This window comes from Neohortaea acidophila (assembly GCF_010093505.1).
Source record: "Neohortaea acidophila strain CBS 113389 unplaced genomic scaffold BDY17scaffold_3, whole genome shotgun sequence".
In the NCBI taxonomy this organism is placed as follows: Eukaryota; Fungi; Ascomycota; class Dothideomycetes; order Mycosphaerellales; family Teratosphaeriaceae; genus Neohortaea; species Neohortaea acidophila.
Genome location: NW_022985512.1, coordinates 1,684,445 through 1,708,244, shown reverse-complemented (window position 1 = coordinate 1,708,244; position 23,800 = coordinate 1,684,445). Strand labels below are relative to the sequence as shown.

Below are 23,800 nucleotides of genomic sequence, written 5' to 3'. Positions count from 1 at the left end.
GCGAAAAGTGGAAGGCGGCAAGATGCTGTCGATCCTGAGGAAGGCTCGTCTGAAGGACAAGGAGATGCGGATTCTGATGCTGTGAGCTCCCCTCGTTTGCCCGCCGGTGGTGAAACCTCGAGCGCCCAACTGAGACTGCGAGAAAAGTGGCTTGGACAATGCGGGCAAGACGACGATAGTGAAGCAGATTATGCACGAGGACGTCAACACCGTCAGCCCCACGCTGGGTTTTATCATCAAGACGATTGACTACGAAGGGTAAGCGAAGGCACGTGAGGGCACGAGAATGAAAGGCGACGCTAATGGGGAAGGTGGAAGGTACAAACTGAACATCTGTCTGGCTGCCCAACCCGCCCGCACATGCCCCGGCGGTAGCACCACGCTGACGGCCAGTTCTAGGGGATGTCGGTGGGCAGAAGACGCTGCGCACATACTGGAAGAACTATTTCGAGAAGACGGACACGCTGATTTGGGTTGTCGACGCTACCGATCGGGAGCGGATTGAGGATTGCAGACAGGAGTTGATGGGACTTCTCGTTCAAGAGGTGCGGCTCATTCCGTGGCCATGGTCTGCATGCCATTGAGATGCTGACCAACCTCGAAGCGCCTGATGGGAGCATCGCTGCTGGTGTTCAAGAACAAGAGCGACATTGCGGGATGCATGAGCGAGCAAGACATCCGCGAGGTGCGCGCATCATCCCCGCTTTCAACCGGAGCTGTTCATTTTGACCATTGCTGACGGCCGGCAACACAGGGCCTGCAACTCGACAATATTCACACGCACAAATGGCACATCTTGTCCTGCTCGGCCATGACCGGCCTCAACCTGCAGGAAGGGCTGCGGTGGGTGGTGCAAGATGCCAAAGACCGCCTATTCCTTTACTGAACTCCGCCTATTCACCCCACCAAAGCTCAAGCTCCAGCTTTGCTGACGCGCTGCCCGGGCCTTTTGTTTTTAGCGCGCCCGAATCCGAAAGCCGATGTAAACAAAGCGGCAATCCATGTTCTGTACGACGACACTTGCAGGGGAAGCTGCTTCTCGTCCGCCGAATCGAGATGTGAAGCGTTTCAGATGTCGTGATCAGATCCCATGCCACTCGTCTGAGCACTGCTGGCGGCGATGGTGAAGGCCGCAGAATTGGAGACCGCGAATTGCAAAGAGGGAACATTCCCCCCATCGGAGAAATCGGGAGAGATGGACAGGCGGCCGTAGCCGAGCGGCCTCGTCCTCCACCGCATGTCGTCCATATCCACAATTGAAGCTGTCAACACCCGCACTATCATTCCCCCTTCCCTTTGTACTTCCCTGTTTCTCCCCCCGGCGGGCTTGTGAGCTCTTCCCGGCCCTTAACATCCCTGTCATTTGGTTACCACGGCGTTGCGGGTGGTGCTGCGCGGTGGAACGCTAGACTTAATTCCCATTCGCTCCCAATGGCCGCTTTCAATGTTGATGCGTCGACTTCCGCTTTGCAGCAGCGCGCCGACGAATCCGATCTCGACCCGCAGGCCTTTCTCAAATCGGTGCGCGAACTGTCGGAGAAGCGGGAGCGAGAAGACGCGGAGCGGTATCGTGCGCTGGAGTTGGAGATTGAGAAGAGTCGAGAGGAGAGAGCTGTTCGTCGAGCTGGTGTGTATTGTCTCGACGTACCCTGCACGCACGTGTGTCTTGGATATTGACCTGTTCCTTTCTGTCCTGCAGACCGCGCACGATCAATCAGTCCGCAAAAGAGACCCACAATCTCCTCCAGACCTTCCGCAAATGCGAGCAGCAGCAGGAGCGCAACCCCGCCGCCCTCCATAAATCCTCCCTCCACCTCCACCTCGACCCCTCTCGCCAACCCCAACGACCCTTCCTCTGACATTCCCGAATTCCGCGGCTTTGGCTCTTCCAAAACACCCACCACAATCACCCCGTCTGCGCAACGCACACCGCAGATGGCACAAACATCCGACTCCCCCTCCAAACCGCCCACCAGCGCCACCAGCCTTGCACGCTCCGGCACCCTATCATGGCAGCAGCGCCCATCTTCAAGAGGCGCGTCAAGTCGTCCGCGCTCCATGATTGTCCCCAACACCATCTTGTTGGTCAAGAGCACGGATGCAGATGAGCCGGAGCTGGGTAGAGAGCAGATTGCCGCTTCGTTGGGCGCGAGGGATCCCTCTTGGTTCAGACAAACGGCGGACAGAGGAGTGGGAAACGCGGCTTTTAGGAAGAACGTGGATGAGGCTGCCACTGGTGATGCCTTTGCATCTGGACGCAGAGGTCTGCCTGGCATGCAGCGAGAGGCGTCTACAACCACACCCCGATCCGGGAGCATAACACCGGCCGAGACCGTCCGAACAGACACGCCTTCCCGCTCAACCTCTGTGCTCAGCAGTATTGCGCCCAGCAGCAATTTCTCCACCATCCGAAGCTCATCGAGCAGCAAGCCGGATTTGAAATCCCTCATTGCGGAAGACGAAGGGCAGGCAAAGGCGTCGCCCATGGTGGAGCGCACTATACCTACATATTCGAGCGTGCCCGGCATTTCCTCAGTCTCTTCACCTCAACCCCGGCTAGCAGGCACTCCGGATCGCCCTCCTTCCCCTACAAAAGGCATGGGTGGCTTTGTGCAGAGCGCCATGATGAAGCGCTCTGATAGCGTGAACAAGCGGTGGAGTGCACAGCCGACTGCAGACCTTGGCCGACAGAATTCTCTGACGAGTCCAAAGGGTGCCGGTAGTGGCCTGACTGCATCGTACAGTATGCCTCGACTAGACCCAACACCAAGCACCGAGGATGTTGTCTCGCAACCAACCACGACCACCGCTCACGACACCCCGAGCTCAGGATACGTTACCAACCCCACCACAAATACACGCTCGTTACACAGCCGGAGCAAATCCCATGCATCACTGGTGGACGACCGGCCAATGTCCCCGCCCTCCACCCCCTCGAAACGCTGGAGTCCGACAAAGTCATCCTGGCTCGAAAGTGCCATCGCCAGGCCAGAATCACCGAAACCTGCGTCTCCCGCCCGCAATAGTCAGCCGAACTGGATGACAGACATCGCAAAGGCGAAAGCTCAGCGCGCGGGTGGCGAACGTGGCGGCAGCAGGCCTAGTTCGCCCGGTAAAGATCTGCTTGCACAGGGATCCTTACACCGGTCAGAGTCGAGGGATTTGGGCACGCCGCGGCTGCTCTCTGCAACACCGCTTGGGCAGGAGGCGCCACGTGCCGCCTCTCCTACTAAAGACTTGATTGGGCTGGGCTTGTACACTGACTCAGGCAGCATGGACACACCCCGTCTCCTGTCCGCAGCTCCACTAGGTCAAGATGCACCTCGTCCCGGCTCTCCTTCCCGCGACCTTCACGGTCCCAGTTCACTCGAGCGCTCTGAATCAGGCGGTCTGGAAACTACGCGACTTCTTTCTGCAACTCCACTTGGTCAAGAGGCGCCACGCCCGAGTTCACCCAGCAGATCGACCATAACAGCTGGTGCTGCAAATTCTTCACTCGACTTCTCGCGCCCACCATCTACCCAGCCCACACGAGCACAGTCAACCTCATCTTCCACGAGCACCTCCAAAGCCAAACCAGAGACCCCTCCCAAACCACAAACAGATCTCCGCAATACCCTCCGCCCGCGTGCACCGGCGGAAGCTAAGCAAGAGGAGACGCCTGAGTTCCTGTCGAAGTTCGGGAATTTGCGCAAAGCAACCACGCAGAACTACGTTGCGCCCGATGTTCTTAAAAGCAACATCTTACGGGGCAAATCCGAGCTCGCCAAGACGGATGGGCCGGTCAAGACGGTGCGGAGAGACGAGTTGAAGGAGAGTCTGGTGGCGAAGAAGGACGAGTGGAAGCGGGAGAAGGAGGAGGGCATTGTGCGTGAGCGACCTGTCACTCTGCTGCCTGTCACGCCGCAGAAACCCGAAGCCTTGGCCAAACGTGAGGTTCTAGGCAGAGCGGAGAGCAAGCAGGCGCCGTTGATACCGGACAAACCCAAGACCGCGACCCCCGAAGCTCTGCAGAAGCAGAAGAGTCTAACGGAGAAGACAAACGTGAACAACACCTTGCCGCTACTGCAAAAGCAGACGAGTGCGCCTGTTTCTACACCTGTCCAGATCCAGCCTACTCTCCCGAAGAAGCAAACCAGTACGCCTCTCGCTGCGTCAACCCCACCTGCCGAACAAAGCAAGCTGGCTGCGCGCTTCAATCCCGGTCTTGCAGGCATCCTTGCTCGTGGCCCGCCTAGTGGACCCAGTACGCCTGCGAGAGTGGATTCTCCCGCTCCCTCGGCATCGCAGGCATCCTTCGGTGCCCCTAGCGAACCACCTGCGGAAGGAGGGCAACTGCATGATATGCGAAAGGGCCGCGCAAAGGGTCCGAAGAAGCGGAAAGGTGGCGCTGGATTGGGAGAGTCTGCAGCAAGTCCACCTCCACGGGAGCCGGAGACCTCAAAGCCGTTGCCGAGTGAATCCTTGCAGTTTTCGAGAGCAGAGATGAAGGAGCCCGAGCAGATTACGATGTCAAAACCCCGAGCCGCGCCTGGATCAGCTGCGTCACTCATGATGGCCTCGTTGCAGAAGCCCTCTGCACCTTCGACGCCTGAGAAGCCCGCGACGCCCGCAAAGCCGCGCAGTATTTCAGGACCACGGCCCATGAACGGCGCTTCGCCGACAGTCATTCAGAAGCCAACATCCATAGCCACCGCAAGCAACACGCCATCTACCGCAAACGCACCTGCCGCAGCACAAACCCCCGCAAAGACCGCCATCCCGGAATTCCAAGGCTTCGGCTCGATCAAGCGCTCAGCGACACGCCCCGATGACAACAAGGAAAACGCCGGCTCCCCCGCCGTCAAATCCGCCGCGCTGCAATGGGGTCAATCGCCTTCTGCGAAGAAGGTGGAGTCGCCTGCGCAAATCAAGTTGCCGAGTAAGAGGGACGAAGAGGCTGCTATGCGGTCTGCCGGTTTGCTGGCTACTTCTTCCAGTCGGCCGGGGTCTAGTAGTGGAGATGGCGGAGCTGTGCAGACGCCGCTTTCTTTTGCTGCTGTGCCGCCGAAGCCTGCAAAGTCGTCGAGGGTGGTGAGCGGGCAGGTGCCGGAGGCTTCTTCGCCGACTAAAGGTAGGTGACATTACTTACAACCCTGCAAGATTGTGCCCGAAGCTGACTTCTCTTAGGCACACTCGGATGGTTCGACGAACCCAAGTCTACAAAAGCCGCAGTGGACCAGCAACTTCGCGATATCTTCGGAACGATCCCTCAGTCCAAGGACGCGTTGACGATCAACACACAGGCTGTGCTTACCAGCAGTCCCCACCAGGATCGTGTCTTCAGGACCATCCGCAAATCCGTCCAAGTCGCGCTCCCCGATGGAACAATGAAAGACTTGCCGCAACCGCAAGAATACACCTTCTTCGACGAGTCTGTCTACATCTGCACCCACGCCTACAGCATCGCCGACGGGCCCAAAAAGACCGAAATCTTCCTCTGGACAGGCGAATCCTCCCCCAAACCCCTCCGCGCCCAAGCAGAAAGCAGCGCCAAGCGCCTCGCTCGCGAAGCAGGCAACAACAACGCACCCGTCAACATCATCAGCCAGGGCCTGGAGCCCCCAGGCTTCCTGCAAGTCCTCGGCGGCATCCTCATCACCCGCCGCGGCGCCCACCACCCCGCCGGCGCAAGCAAACAATACATGCTGCAAGGCCGCAAACACCTCGGTCAAATCACCTTCGACGAGGTCCCCTTCGACCCTCGTAACCTCTCCTCTGGCTTCGCCTACCTTATCTCCTACCCTGCCTCCCTGCAATCCGTCCGCCTCTACCTCTGGAAAGGACTAGCAGCCAGCGCAGAGGAAATCAGCGCCGCGCGCCTCGCGGCCGCCGACCTGAGCGAAACGCAAGAAGTCATCGAAGTCGACGACGGCGCGGAATTCGCCAGCTTCCTCAAAATCTTCGGGCCCGCCACCACCAAATCGAGCATTCCCAAGTGCGCCGAGATTTGGCGGCTGAAAGCCACGGCGCCGCATCTTTTCGCTACCCGCCTCTTCCGCATTCAAACTGCGGAGGCCGCGAATGGCAAGTCTGGCATCTTCTCCAACATGTTTGCGCGCAGGCCGAGCTGGGGCAATGTGTCGCCCGTGCGAAAGGAGAACACCGGCGGTGCGGAGACGGGGGCGCTTGTCGCGAAGGAAGTCAGCCCGTTTACGCAGTCTGACCTCGAAGCTGAGGGCATTTATGTTTTGGACGCGTACCATGCGCTCTATGTGCTCGTCGGCCCCGTCTTCCCTACGCAGTCCGAAGCGTCGCGCAATTTCTTGCTGGCGCAGAGTCTGCTTTTCGCCGCGGAGTACGCTATGCTGTCCACTGGCATTGCTGCGGGCGGTGATACTAGGGACGCCGTTCCTAAGGGTCTGGTGTTACTCGGCGGTGGCGTGCCGGAGGATTTGAAGTTGTTGTTCCGGCATTGGGATGAGAGGAGTGGGTTGTGGGGGATGGGGGCTGGGGCGCCGGCGGATGGGAAGAGGAGGGCGGAGGTGAGGTTGTTGGGGTTGGAGGAGGTGTTGGGGGTTGTTTGCAAGGTGTGAAGTGCGCGGATGTGGGAATGATTCTTTACTGCGTCGAGCGTGAGGGCAATTGACTCTTTCCGTCTTTCGTATTTCGATGGGGTTGGGAAAAGTATCGTGTGTTATTGAAGCCGCATGGCAGCGAGCGTGGATCGTCGGTGAGTCGCTGGAGGCAGAGAACGCAATGAGCGAAGCACATTCTATGATTGCGAATACTACGAATCTCCTCAAAGTACCGCCTTTCGACTCCCATCCGCCTTCCTCAACTTCTCCTCCAACCAAGGCACCTCTTCGGGCAAATACTTGTACGCGCGAAAGATGGCATTGGCAGGGTAATCGAAAATCCCCTCCAACTCCTCCGCTCCAAGTCCATCGTACGTAGCAAAGTCCTCCACAACATACTCCCACACCATCTTCCCTTGCCGCGTGACTTCGAAGATCCGTCCAAATGCCGCTTCCGTCACAAGCGTGTTGCCGTTCCGCAGCCGCTGCGCGCCACCCATGAAAGGCGAGAAGAATGTCATGGGATTCACGTCTCTGTACTGCCAGACGATCTCCTTCTTTGCGCGATCGACTTGGATGACGCGGGAGTAGGGAAACGATTCTTGGTGGCGGTAAGTGCCGTTGTCGAAGATGAGGATGGAGCCGTCGTCGAGTTCGCTCGCGCAGTGCTGTTGCGCGATGATGGTTGAGTCGAGGTGCCAGAGGACTTTGCCTGTGGAGCGGGAGATGATGATCACGGCGGAGACGCTGCGGAGGGAGGCGAGGATGTTGCCGTCGCGGAGGAGGGCGACGGAGTTGATGAGCGGGTAGTGGTCGCGGGTGTAATGTGGTTGGAGGGGAAAGTCGGAGGGGGACAGGTTGTCGATTAGCCGCCAGTGCCAGAGGAGCTCGCCGGTCTGGGGGTTCACGTGCTTGATGCTGTCGGAGTAGATTTTGCCGTCTGGGGCTTCACTGCCGGGGATGCCTCCTGGAATGGATTTGGCTTGTTCGGCGGTCAAAGGCTCCAGGGCGGTGTACAGTATTGTGCCGTCATCCAGGTGATTTTGGTCGTGATGTGCTAGCGGGTCTGAGGATGAATTTAGCTGGGGATCAAGATAAAGTGATGAGCATCAATCACATACCCTCCCACTTCTGTACGACGTTACCATCAGGATCAACCTGCAGCATCAGACCACCCCGATACTTCTGCCAGAGCGGGAAAAGACGAGGCGAGTCTGGATGAACGCCGTTGTACGCAAGATTCCCGTTGGGCAGGATGCGAGCATGGCGACCTGGCCGGCACGGGAATTTCCATCGGTGAACTTCGCGTCCATTGTTATCAACCATGCGTACAATTCCAGGGCTGGTGAGATGGGCGAAGAGGGTGTAGCCTGGTGAGACACTTGACCGGTCGACTCCGCGGAGGCCCACGCCGCGTCGATGAAGTGCGCTTTGCTCCATTGCTGTCAATGAATATTCGGACGTGAGGTAAACTGAATGAGTGCAAAGAAAACGGCAATGACACAGACGTCAGTCTTTTATGGCCTTTGGCGCCAGGCTGTGCTCCTGCTATGCCACACCGGCATACCGTCGGCAAGCCGTCGGAGCCTTTGACGCAAAGCCGATGGCCAATGAGCACGACGCTCCAGACTGTTCGCAAGGCGGCAAACCGACGGCAAGCCGACGGAGCCTCGATGGCGTGCAACTGCTAACCTCCAATGAGAAGGCAAGACCCATCGCCGGCTAGACCTTATCGTCGCCGCGCGGAGGTGAGATCTTGACATCGGTCGTCTCCGCGCGATTGCGTGACCGAGAGTAGACGAAACATAAATACCATCATGGACGACTGTCGTTTCCCAATACGCAAGTCGCCAACACCCAAGCATCGATAGGGCCTGCGAACATGGACGCTAAAAAGGAGGCGTATTGCACGTCTGACGTCTCGGCAACGAGCGAAGAGATGGAGGCTGGCAGTGGACGACATGGTTTCTTTCGCAGCCTGGTCAAAGCCTGGTCGATCGAGACGGGTGGCATCCAACGAGTCACGCCAGAACAACGTCAACGGAACACAACCCACGTTTGGAATGCGTGTACCTTTTGGTAAGTCGGCCGATGCAACGCCCAGCGGACAGACGCAGGGACTGAACAATTGAACAGGCTGAGTGCCAACATGGCCGTCGCAACACTCAGTGTCGGAACTCTGGGGCCCATCTTCGGGCTCACCTTCTGGGACAGCTTCGCCATCATCCTGCCCGTCAACATCTTCACGTGCATGATCCCAGCATGGACGGCGACGATTGGCCTGACAGGCCTGCGGATGACAACCTTCTCGTAAGTCGACCAGATTCTCGTTCAGAGGGTTCCACTTGCTCACATTCTGCAACACAGTCGCTACTCCTTCGGATACTGGGGAAATCTCATCGTCGTAGTGTTCTCCATGATCTCCACCACCGGCTGGAACGCAATCAACGCCATCTCGGGAGCGTCATGCCTGGCGGCCGTCTCGGGCGGTAGCCTACCCAGCTGGGCGGGAGTCATCATCATAACGACAACCGTCTGGGTGATATGCGTGTTTGGGATTTCGTGGATCCATCGCATCGATGCCTTCATTTGGATTCCTCCGTTGATCGTCTGGTGCGTTGCAGCCGGCACAGGAGCAAAGCATTTTAGTGGCGATGCCATCCCAGCGCCCACCGGCGCGACGGGCGCAGGATCTGCCCTATCATTCATCGCCGTCGTCTTCTCCTTCGCCGTATCCTGGATCAACTGCGCCGCAGACTACAACGTGCGGATGCCAACAGAGACACCGCGCTACAAGATCTTCATCGCCACGTACATCGGCATCTGCGTCCCCGCTGTGTTAGTGCAGTCGCTTGGTGCGGCTCTCTATAGCGGTGCGCAGACTGATCCAAGCTGGAAAGCGGCATTCGCTGCCTTTGGCGTGGGTGGGCCGCTCGCCAAAGCACTCGAGCCTGCTGGAGGGTTTGGGAAGTTTTTGGTTGTCCTTGCTGGTCTCAGCTCGATCCCAGTAAGTAGACACGCGTTTTTCGAGGTGTCTAGAAAAACCAGCTGACTCTATCATTCGCAGAACAACATCCCAAACAACTACTCCTTCGCTCTGCACGCGCAGAATTTCGGGCCCTGGGCCGTCCGAGTCCCTCGAATCCTCTTCGTAACCATGGGTTATATCATCGCCATCATCGTGGGATCCCTCGCATCTCTTTCCTTCGCCAGCTCGCTCCAGACCTTCCTCAGCATCATCGGCTACTGGACAGTGATCCACATCGTAGTGGTGGCAGAAGAGCACATTTTCTTCCGGAAATGCCGATGGTCTTCGTACAGCTTGGATGCGTGGAACGAGCCAGCGCTATTCAACTTTGGCTGGTCTGCTATTGGCGCGTTTTGCTTTGGATTCCTGGGTGCCGCGATGGGCATGAATGTCGAATGGTTCAGTGGGCCCATCGCAAGGCTTATCGGAGCCCACGGCGCAAACGTTGGACAGGAGCTTTCGTTTGCGTTTTCGGCGCTCACGTTTCCGTTGTTGAGATGGTTGGAGTTGAGATGGTCTTCTGAATGATACTGCAGATAGGACAACATAGATGTTTGATGACGACTTTTCAATGCAATCTTGAGGTTCCATATCGTTCGCGTGTGGCGTGAGTTCGATGCAATGAAGCGGTGACATGGTGCTTTGGGATCATCAGACCGACCCAGGGTCGATGAAGAAGTCATCCGAAGCAAGCGACTGCCAGTCTGGTGCCATTCCATCCCAGTCAAAGTCAAAGTAGTCCTCCATGGCCAGAAAATCAGGTATGGCGTTCGAATCGGCGTCCGTTCGCTGTATCTCCAGTAAAGACTGAGTCGCCTCCTGGTGGTTCGGTTGCAGTTTCCTCTGAACGTTGCCAATGAGTGTGGCCATCACCTTGCCGACATGAGGGGCCTCGTCGATAGCACATAGCCAATCGATCGTCTTAGTGACGAGCCCATCTTTTTCCGTGAGGTTGATCTTATGCTCTAGCTGACTTTTGTACCGCCAAATGAGACGACACAGAGTGACTGCGGCGAAGGTGATGACGTGGTAGACATGGTCGGTCAAGTGCTTAGTCCTTTCGTCGGCCTTCTCCATCGAAAGTGTGAGGATGTTCGAGGACAGGCGTATCATCTCTGAGACTAAGGATTCTCTGACTGCCGCAGACTTGCTACTCAATGATTGTTCGTACATCAGTAGCCCGGCGAAAAAGAAGCTGATCTCCAGGAATTGGCGGCGTGGCTGATTGAACAGGAACGCCCACTCTTCTTTCCAGCTCTGTAACGCAGCTTTGGCTCGCGGCAAATGGACATCCACCGCGACGCATTGCTCGTAGATGGTCCAGTAGAGGTGAAGCTCAGCCACCATTCGAGTCTCGAAGTTCGTTACAATGTCGCTTTGTAAGATTTTCCGTGATGCTTCGACATCGCTTTTCGTCACCATGGACTGCCTTCGCATACTGACGCTTGCATGCAAGTGTGCGAGGCAGAGATGGTTCCGCACGAGCACGCTGCGAAGGGACGAGGTTTCCTGCTCGACGCCGGCATCTGATGCAAGCTTTGACTTGAAGCTGTTGGATATCAATCCATTCTGAAGTGCATATCCACTGATAAGCCAGCTATCGATGGACATTAGTCGTTGCCCGAGTGTTGTCGGCCACAGAGATAGGAGGAGGATAGCTTGGAAGAATTCGATGGAATGCTGCGTGTGTAGAATGGTCTCGCGGACGAGGGACTGAGCATCCAAGAATAAATGATTCGCCTTGGATCGGACAGTGTCGATACTCGAGTGGCGCGCAGCTATAAGGCAACATACACATAGCAGCAGAGGCGATTTTATGCTGTCCGCTCGAAATTGCGTGTAGCCGACCTCGTCAAGTCCGATCCATCGACCATAGTGCGTCTGAAAGATTGACAGCAGGTTCTCGGCTTCAGCACTCGACAGGAGTCCCTTGGCAACGATGTCCTGGACGCGAGGAGCGGTCTGACTTGGAGGCGCGGTCTCCGAAACGGCATCCTGAATCACCACCAAAGGAGCAGGCCGATGGCCCGCGTTCTCATTTGGAAACTCGCCATTGCTCGGAGCATCGATGTCGACCAGACTCTGAGACTGTGAATAGTTGGAGGAGTCGGCAATGACAGAAGTCAGCCGTCTGACCGTTCTCTCAAGATCTGAGATTCTGCCTTCAGTTTAGCTTGTATGGCCAGTGAAAGAACAATCAGCTTGAGAACATTTACCTCTGCTCCACTAGCAGACTATGCTCTGTACCGCGCAAGCTAGGCTGAGAGACGGTCTGGCGTAACGAGCAGGACAAACCAAGCGTGTTGCACCGCAGACAAGACTCCGACGCCCCAGACTCGTAGCATCGTTGTTTCCGTTTCCTGCACGCCTCACACGCCTTGGAGGCTCTTCCATCCAGCCTACGCAAAGGAGGCATACGGCTTGGAATTACATTCTTGTCAAGGACAAAGTAAAGTGATGTTGTTTGCCTGTTCGAAGTCACGCCTTCAACCGCCGACCCACTTTTCCTCCCCAAGTCACAATCTGCGAGATTTCGGGCCATCAAGGCTTGGGCATCTTTCCTTACCTACATTCAACTCACACTGTAACCATTTTACTTGAATCATCCACAAACATGGCGAAAGGCACAAGATCTAAAAGCCTCGCCAACGGCACAGCAGCACCACCAACAGTCACAAAACCCATCGAGCTCGCCATCGCCCTCCCTCACAACCCCGGCACCAGAATCCATCTCCAACTCACCGTCTCCGATTCGACCATTCTGCTCTTCCTAGCACACAGCAGCATCGACTCCGCACAATCGACGGCCGCAATGGGGAGCTTGGTCTATGCTATGCCGGATGTGAGTCCGATGGGTCACCCTTTTGAGGAATGCAAGTAGCTTACAGTCATCGGCAGCGATATAATCCCACGCAGCCACTGAGTACGCCGCTGTACACGCTGCCGTCATCCGTGGACTTTGTCACGCGCTTGGCCAAAGTGCTCGTGCGCAAGACTGGACGTGTGTGCTATGTGGGCGGCGGCATCAATTTGAGCGGTGCGGCGCAGGGCGGGAGTGTGGAGGAGGAGATGGAGGCTTTTAGGGCGGTGGTGGAGGCTGTTGGGAAGGAGGTTGGTAGGCCGGGACAGTGATGCATCACGACCACGAATGGATGAAGAAACGGCAGCATTGGAAGGCCTTTGATGGCAGATTCTCTATTCCGAACCGACCTCTCGATCTCTAAAGTCCAAGCACGCATACAACGGCACATGATCACTGGGACCTCGCTCGGATATCGTCTCAAGCATTCCGGCTCGCACAAGACTGGCACCCAGCTTCTTGGAGATCAGAATTAGGTCCACGCGGTCGCAACTCTCACCGAAAGTCCGCGTTCGGGGATAGTATGTGTAGGACTTCTGATCGGGATGGAGATGACGGAAGGTATCGAGCATCTCAAGACTGGCGGCATCGTCCTTCTGGCCTGCTTCTTTCGCGGTGGCCTTCTTGACACTCAGCAGTTCCTTCTTCGGGGACAAGAATCTGGCTTCAAAATCCGCTCGGTTCAGACAATGCTGTTTGGGAAACGTGCGTAGATTTGGAAAGCCATCGATCGGGGCCCGCGCAATGTTGAGATCTCCCGCAAGAATCACACACGCACCCGCGGCCTCGAGCTCCCGGCACTCCTTTTGCAGCAAAGCGTGGACCTGCAATTTGCGATCATGTCGCGACCCGACCGCCTCACCCGTGACGGGATCTTTGTAGGGGTGATCGGTGCCATTGACGGCGTAGATGTTAATGATGGCCAACTTCGGCACCCCTCCCCTCGCCTTGGTCTCAACAACAAGAACGCGACCTTCGAGATCCCAGCTCACAGAACGGATGCGCTCGACGAACTGCTCGGCAAAGTCTTTGCGAACAATGCTACAGACGCCGTAGATCTTTCTGCCAAAGCCGCGGGCATTGTATTTGTCGCTGGGTAGGCAGAAGTGCGCTTCGTAGTCGGGAGAATCGAGCAGTTCATTCGACTGGCGTTTGACGGCTTGTTGGACCGCACGAATAGTGGTCGCGTCGTCGGGGTTGATCTTCACTTCTTGAAGGAAGAGCAGAGTGGGCCATTTATGTCGGCGGAGGAAGTCTCGTAGTGAGGCTTTGGTGGCCTTGCTCGATTGTTCGGTCGCAACGGCGCCGGCTTGAAAGAAGGAGGTGATGGTGCGTTGGACGAAGGGGGCGATGCCATTGACGTTCCAGCTGTAGATTGAGATCTCGTCTTCATCGATGCCGGTAGACGTCCTTTCCACTACTGAACCCTCGATCCGCCTTCGTTTGAGCGGCGGAGGTGAAACGTCTCCGTTCATCACTATGCCTCACTTTGCCGTCCTTTCCGGGCCAATGCAGTTGGTGAGGTCCGAGGAAGGTGAGTCGACATGGGCGTGCTCCGCATTCACAGGCGATCGGCAATGACTGCAGTAGAAGGCTGGCCTCGAAGTCAGCGCTAAAGGCTTCGAGGCAGGTGAAACGCTGGTGGCGGCGTGACTCGCACGTGGGGCGGTTGACTCACCGCCGCGGCAACATGAACTGACCTGATATCGTCCAATGGCTCGTTTGGTCGGGCCGAGCCTGGCACGAGTATATACTAATCAGATAACATTGCCCGAATACTTAAACCCGTATACAAGAGTCGTCGGAAGTCTTAGATTCCTTCATGCCCCAGTCAGCAAACGACCCCCGCTCATCAGTCGAGTCTCATTCATCTTTTGATTGAAATCCCGGTAACTTTCCACCCAGCTTACAACCTCTGTCCAACTACAAGCACCCCGCGACTAACACGCACCAATGGCAACCCAAGCAATCCTCAACGACGGCAATGTCCTCGTCGGGCCGGTGAAGACGGCAGCACAAACCAATGGTCACGCCGTCGGCGAGCGTGCAGCGACTTCAGGCGTGCTGCATCGCTCGTTGCACCAGGATCCGCTGCGTGTCGTCTCCGCCAAAGGCAACTACCTGCACCTTAACAATGGACAGAAGGTCTTCGATGCAAGCGGCGGCGCGGCCGTGGCTTGTTTGGGGCATGGAGATGAGCGGTCAGTGACACCAAACTATCTAATGGCGTACAACGAAAACTGACAACCACATAGAGTAGAGAAAGCAGTCCTCGCGCAAATGCAAAAAGTCTCCTACTGCCACTCCGTCTTCTACGGCACCGAAGCGGCGGAGCGCCTGGCCGACACGCTGATCGAGAGCACCAACGGCGCCATGGCGCGCGTCTTCGTCGTCAGCAGCGGCAGCGAATCGATCGAGGCGGCGCTCAAATTCGCCCGGCAGTACCACCTCGAGAAGCAGCCGGCGGAGCCGCAGCGCACGCAGTTCATCGCGAGGCAGCAGAGTTATCATGGGACTACGCTGGGTGCGCTGGCGGTGGGAGGGCATGTGGCGCGGCGGGCGGCGTTTGAGCCGATTTTGAGCCAGAATTCCAGCCATGTTAGTCCTTGCTATCGATATCGCGGGATGAAGGGGGATGGGGAGACGTATGAGAGTTATGTTGGACGACTGGAGGCGGAGCTGGACGCGGAGTTTCAACGCGTCGGTGCGGACAGAGTGGCCGCGTTCCTGGCGGAGCCTGTTGTAGGTGCTGCCTTGGGCTCCGTCCCGGCGGTGCCAGGATACTTCAAGGCGATGAAGCGAGTTTGCGACAAGTATGGTGCGCTGCTGATCATGGATGAGATCATGTCTGGCTGCGGGAGAAGTGCGCCGGAGCCGTCGGAGAAGTACCCCAGCCCGATTCACGCGTGGCAGGATCCCTCGATCGACATCGTTCCTGATGTCCAGGTGATGGGCAAGGGACTGGGTGGGGGGTACATGCCCGTTGCGGCAATGCTGTTGAACCACCGAGTCGTCGATGCTTTGCAGAAAGGGACCGGCGCCTTCAAGCACGGGCAAACGTACCAGGGACATCCTGTTGCGTGTGCGGCGGCTCTCGAGGTGCAGAGGATTATTCGCGACGACAATCTCATGGCCAATGCTCGGAAGCAAGGAGCGCTGCTGGGCAAGCTGTTGCAAGAGAAGGTGGCGGGGCATTGGGCGGTGGGAGACGTGCGAGGCATGGGGTTGTTTTGGGGGGTGGAATTTGTGCGGGACAAGAAGACGAAAGAGCCATTTGAGCTTTCGGATGCGGTGGCATCGGGTATTTGGGAACTTGGTGAGTGATTTGCATGCCAGCCTTTACCGACGAACGCGGTGCTGACTTCCACCAGCCTTGCAGGAACCCTTCAGCATCAGCCTATACCCCGGGAACGGGACGGCGGACGGTACACGGGGTGATCATATTCAAATTGCCCCATCGTACAAGGTGACGGAGGAGGAGATTCGGTACATTGTCGACACCACTGCGGCGGTGATTGAGGAGTTTTTCAAGAAATTCACCAGATAAATGGAGAGGACAGTCGACAAGGAGACTTCATAGACCAAGAGCGACATCAGGAATAGATGAGATATGTACCTACATTGATCCCATGGGAGGTGTGGTCAAGGCGGGAGGAGAGTGGGTGCTTTCGCCACCCTCCAGCATGGCTCAGCATGGCTCGTGCTTTGCATTGCACCCGGTGATGAGTTGTGTGAGGCGTGAGGGAATATTGAAACCTGGTCAAGGCGGAGATGACCCACTCGCGTGATATTCGGATAGTGAATTGAAGGCAACAAAGAGAGCGAGGGCATGTGCTGCGAGGGTGGTGTCATGACGGTGCTCGCTCGGGTGGAGTGTGCCGCTCTCGGCTGCTGAAGAATGGCAAAGGCGGCTGCCTTCCGGCCGGTTAAATCCGCACGGACGAACCACTCTTGCACGGGTGCAGCGGTGAGGAGAAGAGGAGCGCGTCACTCGGGGTCAAGAGGACGCCTGAGCGAGGGCACAATGGGTTGATAGATGTGATGAACAATGAAAAGGGATCGTGAGGGCTGCGTCACTCGACCCTCGGGCGCACAACCGCGCCGGTTTGAGGATAGGCGGAGCGGGAAGCCAAGCTTTGGTCGTAGTCGGGGCGTTGCAGTGGAAGGTGCATTGCAGCGCATTAATAACGTGAGAGGTTGAGTGTGAACCCACACCGAGTGCCTCACCTCGCCCACTCTACCACCCTCTCCATCTCCCTCCTCTTCCCTTATCCTCGAGGCACACATCTTTTGCGCATCCACTATCGCCGTCAGGGAAGCAGTGAGCCGCCTCCCCACCAATCCCCCCAATTCGGAGACCCTGCCCCGGCGACATCAATACACGCCGAGACGTCAACACCTCCACTCCCCAACCCTCCCACCCTCCTCCCACTCCTCGCGTCTCAACGACACCCCCATTTCCACTGCCGACCGACTCGATTGCCTTTCCCCCGCCTTCCCCACCCTTGCATTCACTCACTGTCGCCGCCTGCGCCGTCTCGTGGCAGCGCTGTTGATTTCTGGGCGCTTCTCGCACCTCACCCCCCGGGTGCACGAAAACCGCGCGTGAGGCACGGCCTGCGCACCGACCAATTGCCCACCTCACTTCATGTGTCAACGTCAGCTTGAACGCAACTCACCTGCACACCCCCATCCGCACAGGGCTCATGTGGCGTTGACCCGACAATGTCCACGCCGCAGACCCTGACCCAAGCCCTCCCTCCACACCACCATCTCGACCACCGACAACGATATCTGCCTTCACCCCAAGACCGCTACCTGCCTCCGCCAAGGCCCACCAGCGGGCCCTTTGGCAACGCCGCCTTCCACCACCCCAATAACATCCCCGCTCGCCCATCGAGTTCCCTCTCCAATCCACACCTCGCCGCGCCACCCCCACCACGACCACAGAGTGGAATGAGCAACACCGCATACACCACCCATCCTCATCCGCACGCTGCCAGCCAAACCCACATCCAGACAAGAGGCGGAGTCGAGCTGCAACCTGATGCCACCAGTCTCGCACCAAAGAGCTCACATGACGACTTGAGACGGCCGAGCAGCACCTCCAGCCAGCAGCAGCAGCGCACGCTGCCCGCATTGCCGCCCACGGAGCAGTCCGCACATGCAGACATGCCTCCCAAGCGCTCAGTCCCCTCTCACGAGGAACAACCCGAACACCGTGGGCGGAAAAGAGGCCGGCAATCCCCCGTCGATTGGGTGGCATATTTTGGTGGCAAGCTCCCCAACGAAATCATCACCATCCACGACGACGACAGCCCCGCTCCACCCGCATCAATCCAAACACTACCTCCTCCGGCCAACGATGCCACGACATCACACCATGTGGACAAAAAGAGACGCACCAATGCCGGCAATGGCGAGGCTCACTTCAGTGCCACCAATACCCCATATTCACTCTCCAATGCCGCATCGACAGAAAGCCTGCAGAACACCACCGCACCCACCTCACTCGGATCATCGGGCAGCAGTAGTGGGAGACTCGACGCTACTCAGACCGGCCAGAAGCGGAAGCGCACCGTCAAGGCACCCGAGCCAGAGTCTGCCAAGAAGAAAGCCACCGAGACCCGCGGCCCCAAAGGCTATCTAGCAGAGTATGGTGAATACGTCCCTCCAAAGCAGATCAAGAAGCAGAAGGAGGTGCATGTGCCGGCAATCCATGATGTAAGTATTGATGATGACATTGGCTTGTGCGAGGCATTCACTGACCGGATGGGATAGCGTGTCAAATCAACTGACAAGGTGGACGACGATGACGGCCATTACATCATACACGAAAACAGCAGACTCGGCGAACGCTACAGTCTCCTCGGCCTGCTCGGTCAGGGCACTTTCGGTAAAGTGGTGAAGGCGTTGGATATCCGTACCCGTAGGGAGGTGGCGGTCAAGATCATTCGCGCAGTGCCTAAGGTCCGTCCATTGGCAATGACAAGAGTTGTGTGGCCCAACTGACAGCATATCCAGTATCGAGACGCGTCGAGGATCGAGCTGCGTGTCCTCCAAACGCTGCGCGCGGCCGACGAACATAACCGCAACCGCTGCATTCAGATTCGCGACTGTTTCGACTGGCGCGGCCACATCTGCATCGTCACCCCCCTGCTCGGCCTCTCGGTGTTCGACTTTCTCAAATCCGGCGGCTTCGTCCCCTTCCCTAGCTCTCACATCCAGGCCTTTGCCTGCCAACTCCTCCGCTCCATCGCCTTCCTTCACGACCTCAATCTCATCCACACCGATCTGAAACCGGAGAACATCCTGCTGCTTAACAGCCAGTATCAGACGTTCACGTACAATCGAAACATTCCGTCGAGCAGCACGCTGAATGCGAGGAGTGCGAAGTTCCGGAGGGTGTTGTTGAGCCCGCAGATCAACTTGATTGATTTCGGAAGTGCGACGTTTGATGATGAATATCACAGTTCGGTGGTCAGCACCAGGCATTATCGTGCGCCGGAGATTATCCTGGGCATTGGTGAGTGACTCTCAGGAAGACTACAGAAAGCGGCTGTTTGCTAACAACACGGACGTCCAGGCTGGTCGCATCCCATCGACTTGTGGTCCCTTGGCTGTATCCTCGTCGAATGCTGGACGGGCGATGCTTTGTTTCAGACACACGATTGCTGCGAGCATCTAGCAATGATGGAGGTGCGAAGCCTCAACATACCCTCCACACAAGACACACACAGCTAACAAACACTCCCCAAACCAGGCCGTCATCGGCAGCCCAATCGACAAATCCCTCATCCGCGAAGTGAACCGCACCTCGCGTAAAAACGACCGCAACAGCGCCGCGCGCTTCTTCAAAAACGGCCACCTCGCCTACCCGCTCACCGACACGCCGCGGCAATCTAGAAAGTTCGTGCGCGGCATGAAGCGCCTCGAGGAAGTCATCCCCGCCACCAACGCCTTCAACCGCCAGTTCCTCGACCTGCTGCGCAAAATCTTCGTCTACGATCCGAAGAAGCGCATTACGGCGCGCGAGGCGCTGAAGCACCCTTGGTTTGCGGAGTTGGTGGAGGATGATGGGACTGAGGCGGGGAGGATTCGGGAGGAGCGGAAGAGGCAGAAGGAGGAGGAGGGGGTTGCGCTGGCTGCTGCTGCTGCTGGCGGGGAGAAGACGCGGTAGTCTTTGCTCTTTCGCGTTGCATTGAGATGAGACTTGTTGATGTTGTTGTTGTTGTTTTTCCTCACGCATGGGATCGATGATGATAAGATGGGTCTGGGGTGCATCTGGATATACTTAACGAGCACAAGAGAGAGGGGAGTCTCTTTCCTTCTTCAGGTTGAGGGAGCTGGGCGATGGACGTCCTCTCGTCACGCCTGAAAAGGGGGTGGGATGAGGTGTTTGTGCTTTTGAACTCTTGGATGATATTCCCATGCCAGGAGCAGGGCGGAGCAGGGTTATGTTTACTACGGTACTTCTACCTTGAATGAATGATAGATTATGATACAAGCGAGGCTGTCTCTTCGAGAGGTGTAGTCCTACCAGATGGCCAGGCGAGATGGAGGGCTACATATAACTCGACCCGGGATTCCGCAACGCCCACTCAGTCTGCACCATTCCAGCGCGAATGCCAGCACGCACAAGCCGCTCCCTCATACCCGCCAGTCGGCGCGTGACGCTCTCGTCCAGCTGTCCAGATCCGCTCCAGAGGACTTCTGCCGCTGCAGCCGCGCGAGGCCACACCATGGTGTCGACCGTCACGCCATCCGTCAGCTCGCACCACAGCGACACTTCGCCGCCTAGCAGAAGATGACGGTCTTTGTCCGCGATGCCTTCGAAGGGATCGTAGGTGTATACTGTTCGCCAGTTTTTGAAGGGCGGGCACCAGTCTTCGAAGGGGTATTTGACGGGGGTGTCGGGGTTGTCTGGATCGGGTTCCATGAAGGTGCCTAGGCCGGTGTCGAGGTACCATCTGTGGCAGGGGGAGAAGATGGCGTAGTGCCCGCGTTCGACGATTTTGCCTAATGACTCCTGCGACCGCCAGGCTTGGAAGATGGTTGAGGAGGGGAAGTTGATGTCCCATTCTAGCAGCATTTCCTCCCACAGCATTGGGCGGGCGTCGTGCTTCTCCAGTTTTGAAAGACACATGTCGTAGAAGGATTGCACCAGTGGTCGAAGCACCTCTTTCGAGTTGGACTCCAGCCCTTCTTCGAATTTGTAGCAGTTCAAATTGAGCTCGTCCCCGCCGAGATGGAACTTGTCGGAATACTCGCGCACGCGTGGGAGGAGATCGTCGAGCAGGCGCTGGATGAACTCCCGAGCAGCATTCGATTTGAGCTTCAGCGTTCCTGCAGGCGGTTGTAGAGCGTACTCCATCACGGGCTCCATCTTATAGCCAACGATGAGCTCTGGATGGGAATGATAGATCGATGCGGTATGACCGGGCATGTCAACCTCAACGTACACCTCGATCCCGCGCTCAAAGCCGTACTTCTGCACCTCTCTCAGGTCTGATGCGGTCCAAATTTGGCTCTCGTGGTAGGCCCCTTTCTTTGCGAGTTCGGGGATGGAAGGGATCTCTAACGGCCAGGACTGGGAGTCTGTAGCATGGAGGTGCAATCTGTTGAACTTGTTCAGCCACAAGCCGTCGATGACTCGACCAATGTCTGAAGGGAGCATGACGTTCCGACTCAAGTCGATGTTGAGGCCGCGATGCTGGAATTGCGGCGAGTCTTCGATGAGCAAGGGACAGTATGGACAGAAGATGGCCGAGTCTGCTGCGCCGTAGAAGAGTTGTACGAAGGTGGCCATGGCTCGATTCAGGGCCAGGAGTGATGCTATTTGAATATGACAGTTGCCGTCAACGTCGACGCGGAGCTTGTACCACTCGAGAAACGTTGCGGTGATCGGTTGGGTGATCGTAAGCTGCTCGATGCTGACGTGTTGATGGCGCCGTGGATGAGAGTCGGCAGGAGGAGAGACGACCTCATTGTACCCTCGGAGCATGGTAGAGCGGTGTTTGAACTTGGCCTGGGACGTGATGAATTCGATCCCGCGAGAGAAGATGTTGCGGACACGCTCTTGCGCGTAGGGGTCATCATTGTGGCGGGCTGGTTCCGTACGACGGCCACTGCATTGGAGTATTAGAGAACGTTTGCAAGTAGTTCCGTGATGAGAGTAGAATAGTCGTACAACTCCTCCCTATGTGCCTGCGGCTCTCGTGGCAGCGCATCAACGTTCGTGACGCTGTAGGTCAAGTCGCTGCCAGTCAACAATGGACTGGTGTGCGTGCCAAACTCGGTCAGCGTTGGCTGTGGCCAGATTGGAAGTTCCTTTGATGTGGACACCATGGCGGATGTCCGAGCCCATAGAATCAAGACAGAGAGAGCAATGTTGAGCGGTCGAGGCGAAGATGGAAGGACCGCCCTCACATGCGTGATGCCCCTTGCCACCGCGAGCTATCGCATTCGTTACTCCTTTGATGCCGATGAAGACAGCTCAAGTGGAATTATTGCCTAGAAGCCGTATGAAGTTGTATTCAGGTGAGGTTGTAGAAGGAAGCATCGTGCTCCTCGTTCTGGATGATCTTGGACGCGGGGCTGGACGCTCTGCGAGATCAAACCTCAACCCTCCCTCCAGGCCGCCTACTCTCCCTCCCTCTTATCCGACGAGATATGTACAGATAACCAAAAATCAACCACCTACCATGCCAACACATCGCGGCTCAATCCTGACGGCAGGACTCGGTCGCTTCGCCGCCACAGACGCAAATGCTCAAGCCCACTTCGGCCCCGGTGCAGGGGAAAGGGCACGAGAGCTTCTGGCCACGAGCGTCGAGAAGGCCAAAAACGCCGGCTTTGACGTTGTCACCATTGATGTATGTCCCTCGATTGGCGAACATACGAGTTGATTTGGCTGATTTGAATTGTGGATCAACCCAAACGAGCCGGGGGAATCGCTTGATCGCTTTCTGTCTACGTTGCGGAGTGGGGATTTCGTGGGCGTGAATATTGGGTATGGTGTTAGGGGGCATAAGGGTAATGTCTTTGTCTAGCTTGCTTGAGCAGGTGTTTAATGCATATTGATTGCTTTCGCAGAACATACGGAGCTATTTGAGAAGCTTCTGAACCATGCGTGGGCGTGCAAGCCGGGAATCAAGATCATGTTCAGCAATGGGCCAGATGAGGTTATTACGGCAATAAAGCGTAGCTTTCCAGAGGCTTTTGCAGAGTCGAATTGACGACGATTTTGACGAAGCTATAGACGAGGCTCAGAGGACTCAGCGTCGAAGTGTCCACAGGTCTGGATACAATCACCGTCACACAATTAGCTTCATCCCTCTTTCCGCTCCCAATACCATGCTTGTATCGGAGGAGGAAGACGACGTAGTCTCATACCGTCCTCCACATTCCTCAGTCGGCCACACTGAACTTCCGCACCTGCTCCTCAAAGACCTGTTCATCATGAACCGCCGCCTTGCTAGCTCTCGAGCGCGTATTCCGTCCCAGAAGCAGCCGCTCAGGGAGCTCCGAAACGAACGTCCGCACCAACCGTGATGTAACAGGAAGTCTGACGACTTTACTCTTGCGTATTCCAAACGCCGCATCGTTGTCTTGATCAGCCATTCCTGTCAGCCACAGCGTTAGCTTGACTTCCAAAACTTCTCATATCAGCACACTCTGCTTACCTGCGAACTTCCGGCAGATGTTACAATCCCCACAAACCCTTCCCGTTCGAGGCGAAGCCCAAGAGAACACCACCACTCTCCGACCAGTTTTTATGTTTCGCGCGTTGGTTGCCTTTAATTTGCAGCAAGGTGGGCGGCGCTTCGATGTGGACTCCTGATCTTTGACATGCACCGTTCGCTCCCAGTCGTTCTTCATTGCGTAGAAGCCCAGATTTTGCAGCCATGTGTAGCCGGGTCTTGCGAGGCGGCAGGACATGGTTGGGAGAGCATTGCAGAAAGTTGTCGGACATGGTTTCTTTCTTATCAAGTATTTGGTATCGAGAAGAAGAGATGGAGGTTTGCTTGATGGATAAAGAGATTGGGGAAGATTCAAGACAGGAGTAGGAAACCGCAGAATTTCACTGGATGGCTCTTCGGTGTTCGAGACAATGGAAAAGATATGATCGTAGGCTGTGGATAGGCCCTGGGAATTCCATGACCGACCATCTAGCGCTCTGCCCGCGACATGCAATGCGTTTCTACTGTACAGAGTAAGACGTCTCGCATTATGATGGTCTGTTCTGCTTCGTGGGCGGATCTAAACGGACTGAAATCTTAGAGCCATCGTGATGAGCATGATATAGAAGACCATGGAACATCGTGTGTGCATTGCAGTAGTTTCAAAAGAAGG

The 23,800-nt window shown here is 56.7% G+C and overlaps 11 protein-coding genes across 11 annotated transcripts; 6 read left to right on the top strand and 5 right to left on the bottom strand.

The window, feature by feature from the left end:
- Positions 1 to 3: 3 nt before the first annotated feature.
- Positions 4 to 1,275, top strand: BDY17DRAFT_294004 (ADP-ribosylation factor family-domain-containing protein). Its single transcript, XM_033733071.1, has 6 exons — positions 4 to 81; positions 148 to 258; positions 319 to 335; positions 400 to 545; positions 605 to 685; positions 755 to 1,275. The coding sequence occupies exons 1-6, from the start codon at positions 23 to 25 to the stop codon at positions 884 to 886; spliced, it is 546 nt and encodes a 181-aa protein (XP_033592205.1). The 5' UTR covers positions 4 to 22; the 3' UTR covers positions 887 to 1,275.
- A 5,403-nt stretch (positions 1,276 to 6,678) lies between these two features.
- Positions 6,679 to 8,132, bottom strand: BDY17DRAFT_109201 (PQQ enzyme repeat protein). The gene is made up of 2 exons (XM_033729179.1): positions 7,679 to 8,132; positions 6,679 to 7,623 (listed from the first exon to the last, which is right to left on the bottom strand). Exons 1-2 carry the CDS (start codon positions 7,995 to 7,997, stop codon positions 6,782 to 6,784), a joined length of 1,161 nt encoding a protein of 386 aa, XP_033592204.1. The 5' UTR covers positions 7,998 to 8,132; the 3' UTR covers positions 6,679 to 6,781.
- Positions 8,133 to 8,706: 574 nt separating this feature from the next.
- On the top strand, positions 8,707 to 10,113 carry BDY17DRAFT_308978 (permease for cytosine/purines, uracil, thiamine, allantoin-domain-containing protein; the record flags this gene model as incomplete). The annotated part of the gene is made up of 3 exons (XM_033735272.1): positions 8,707 to 8,867; positions 8,925 to 9,564; positions 9,625 to 10,113. The coding sequence occupies 3 exons, from the start codon at positions 8,707 to 8,709 to the stop codon at positions 10,111 to 10,113; spliced, it is 1,290 nt and encodes a 429-aa protein (XP_033592203.1).
- A 123-nt stretch (positions 10,114 to 10,236) lies between these two features.
- Positions 10,237 to 11,930, bottom strand: BDY17DRAFT_322462 (uncharacterized protein; the record flags this gene model as incomplete). The annotated part of the gene is made up of 4 exons (XM_033736809.1): positions 10,237 to 11,325; positions 11,380 to 11,743; positions 11,802 to 11,819; positions 11,881 to 11,930. 4 exons carry the CDS (start codon positions 11,928 to 11,930, stop codon positions 10,237 to 10,239), a joined length of 1,521 nt encoding a protein of 506 aa, XP_033592202.1.
- A 269-nt stretch (positions 11,931 to 12,199) lies between these two features.
- BDY17DRAFT_308977 (uncharacterized protein) lies at positions 12,200 to 12,717 on the top strand (the record flags this gene model as incomplete). The annotated part of the gene is made up of 2 exons (XM_033735271.1): positions 12,200 to 12,427; positions 12,484 to 12,717. The coding sequence occupies 2 exons, from the start codon at positions 12,200 to 12,202 to the stop codon at positions 12,715 to 12,717; spliced, it is 462 nt and encodes a 153-aa protein (XP_033592201.1).
- A 31-nt stretch (positions 12,718 to 12,748) lies between these two features.
- BDY17DRAFT_108773 (Endonuclease/exonuclease/phosphatase) lies at positions 12,749 to 14,149 on the bottom strand. The gene has a single exon (XM_033729176.1). It carries the CDS (start codon positions 13,918 to 13,920, stop codon positions 12,781 to 12,783), a length of 1,140 nt encoding a protein of 379 aa, XP_033592200.1. The 5' UTR covers positions 13,921 to 14,149; the 3' UTR covers positions 12,749 to 12,780.
- Positions 14,150 to 14,158: 9 nt separating this feature from the next.
- Positions 14,159 to 15,992, top strand: BDY17DRAFT_315915 (pyridoxal phosphate-dependent transferase; the record flags this gene model as incomplete). The annotated part of the gene is made up of 4 exons (XM_033735960.1): positions 14,159 to 14,191; positions 14,489 to 14,646; positions 14,701 to 15,761; positions 15,817 to 15,992. The coding sequence occupies 4 exons, from the start codon at positions 14,159 to 14,161 to the stop codon at positions 15,990 to 15,992; spliced, it is 1,428 nt and encodes a 475-aa protein (XP_033592199.1).
- A 679-nt stretch (positions 15,993 to 16,671) lies between these two features.
- On the top strand, positions 16,672 to 19,937 carry BDY17DRAFT_293990 (kinase-like domain-containing protein). Its single transcript, XM_033733070.1, has 5 exons — positions 16,672 to 18,169; positions 18,227 to 18,415; positions 18,470 to 18,971; positions 19,032 to 19,144; positions 19,209 to 19,937. The coding sequence occupies exons 1-5, from the start codon at positions 17,171 to 17,173 to the stop codon at positions 19,623 to 19,625; spliced, it is 2,220 nt and encodes a 739-aa protein (XP_033592198.1). The 5' UTR covers positions 16,672 to 17,170; the 3' UTR covers positions 19,626 to 19,937.
- BDY17DRAFT_293987 (glycoside hydrolase superfamily) lies at positions 19,938 to 22,009 on the bottom strand. The gene is made up of 2 exons (XM_033733069.1): positions 21,636 to 22,009; positions 19,938 to 21,573 (listed from the first exon to the last, which is right to left on the bottom strand). Exons 1-2 carry the CDS (start codon positions 21,791 to 21,793, stop codon positions 20,010 to 20,012), a joined length of 1,722 nt encoding a protein of 573 aa, XP_033592197.1. The 5' UTR covers positions 21,794 to 22,009; the 3' UTR covers positions 19,938 to 20,009.
- Positions 22,010 to 22,037: 28 nt separating this feature from the next.
- Positions 22,038 to 22,775, top strand: BDY17DRAFT_293984 (uncharacterized protein). Its single transcript, XM_033733068.1, has 3 exons — positions 22,038 to 22,320; positions 22,375 to 22,480; positions 22,541 to 22,775. The coding sequence occupies exons 1-3, from the start codon at positions 22,150 to 22,152 to the stop codon at positions 22,681 to 22,683; spliced, it is 420 nt and encodes a 139-aa protein (XP_033592196.1). The 5' UTR covers positions 22,038 to 22,149; the 3' UTR covers positions 22,684 to 22,775.
- On the bottom strand, positions 22,693 to 23,546 carry BDY17DRAFT_108822 (uncharacterized protein). Its single transcript, XM_033729177.1, has 2 exons — positions 23,131 to 23,546; positions 22,693 to 23,070 (listed from the first exon to the last, which is right to left on the bottom strand). Exons 1-2 carry the CDS (start codon positions 23,384 to 23,386, stop codon positions 22,856 to 22,858), a joined length of 471 nt encoding a protein of 156 aa, XP_033592195.1. The 5' UTR covers positions 23,387 to 23,546; the 3' UTR covers positions 22,693 to 22,855.
- Positions 23,547 to 23,800: the final 254 nt, after the last annotated feature.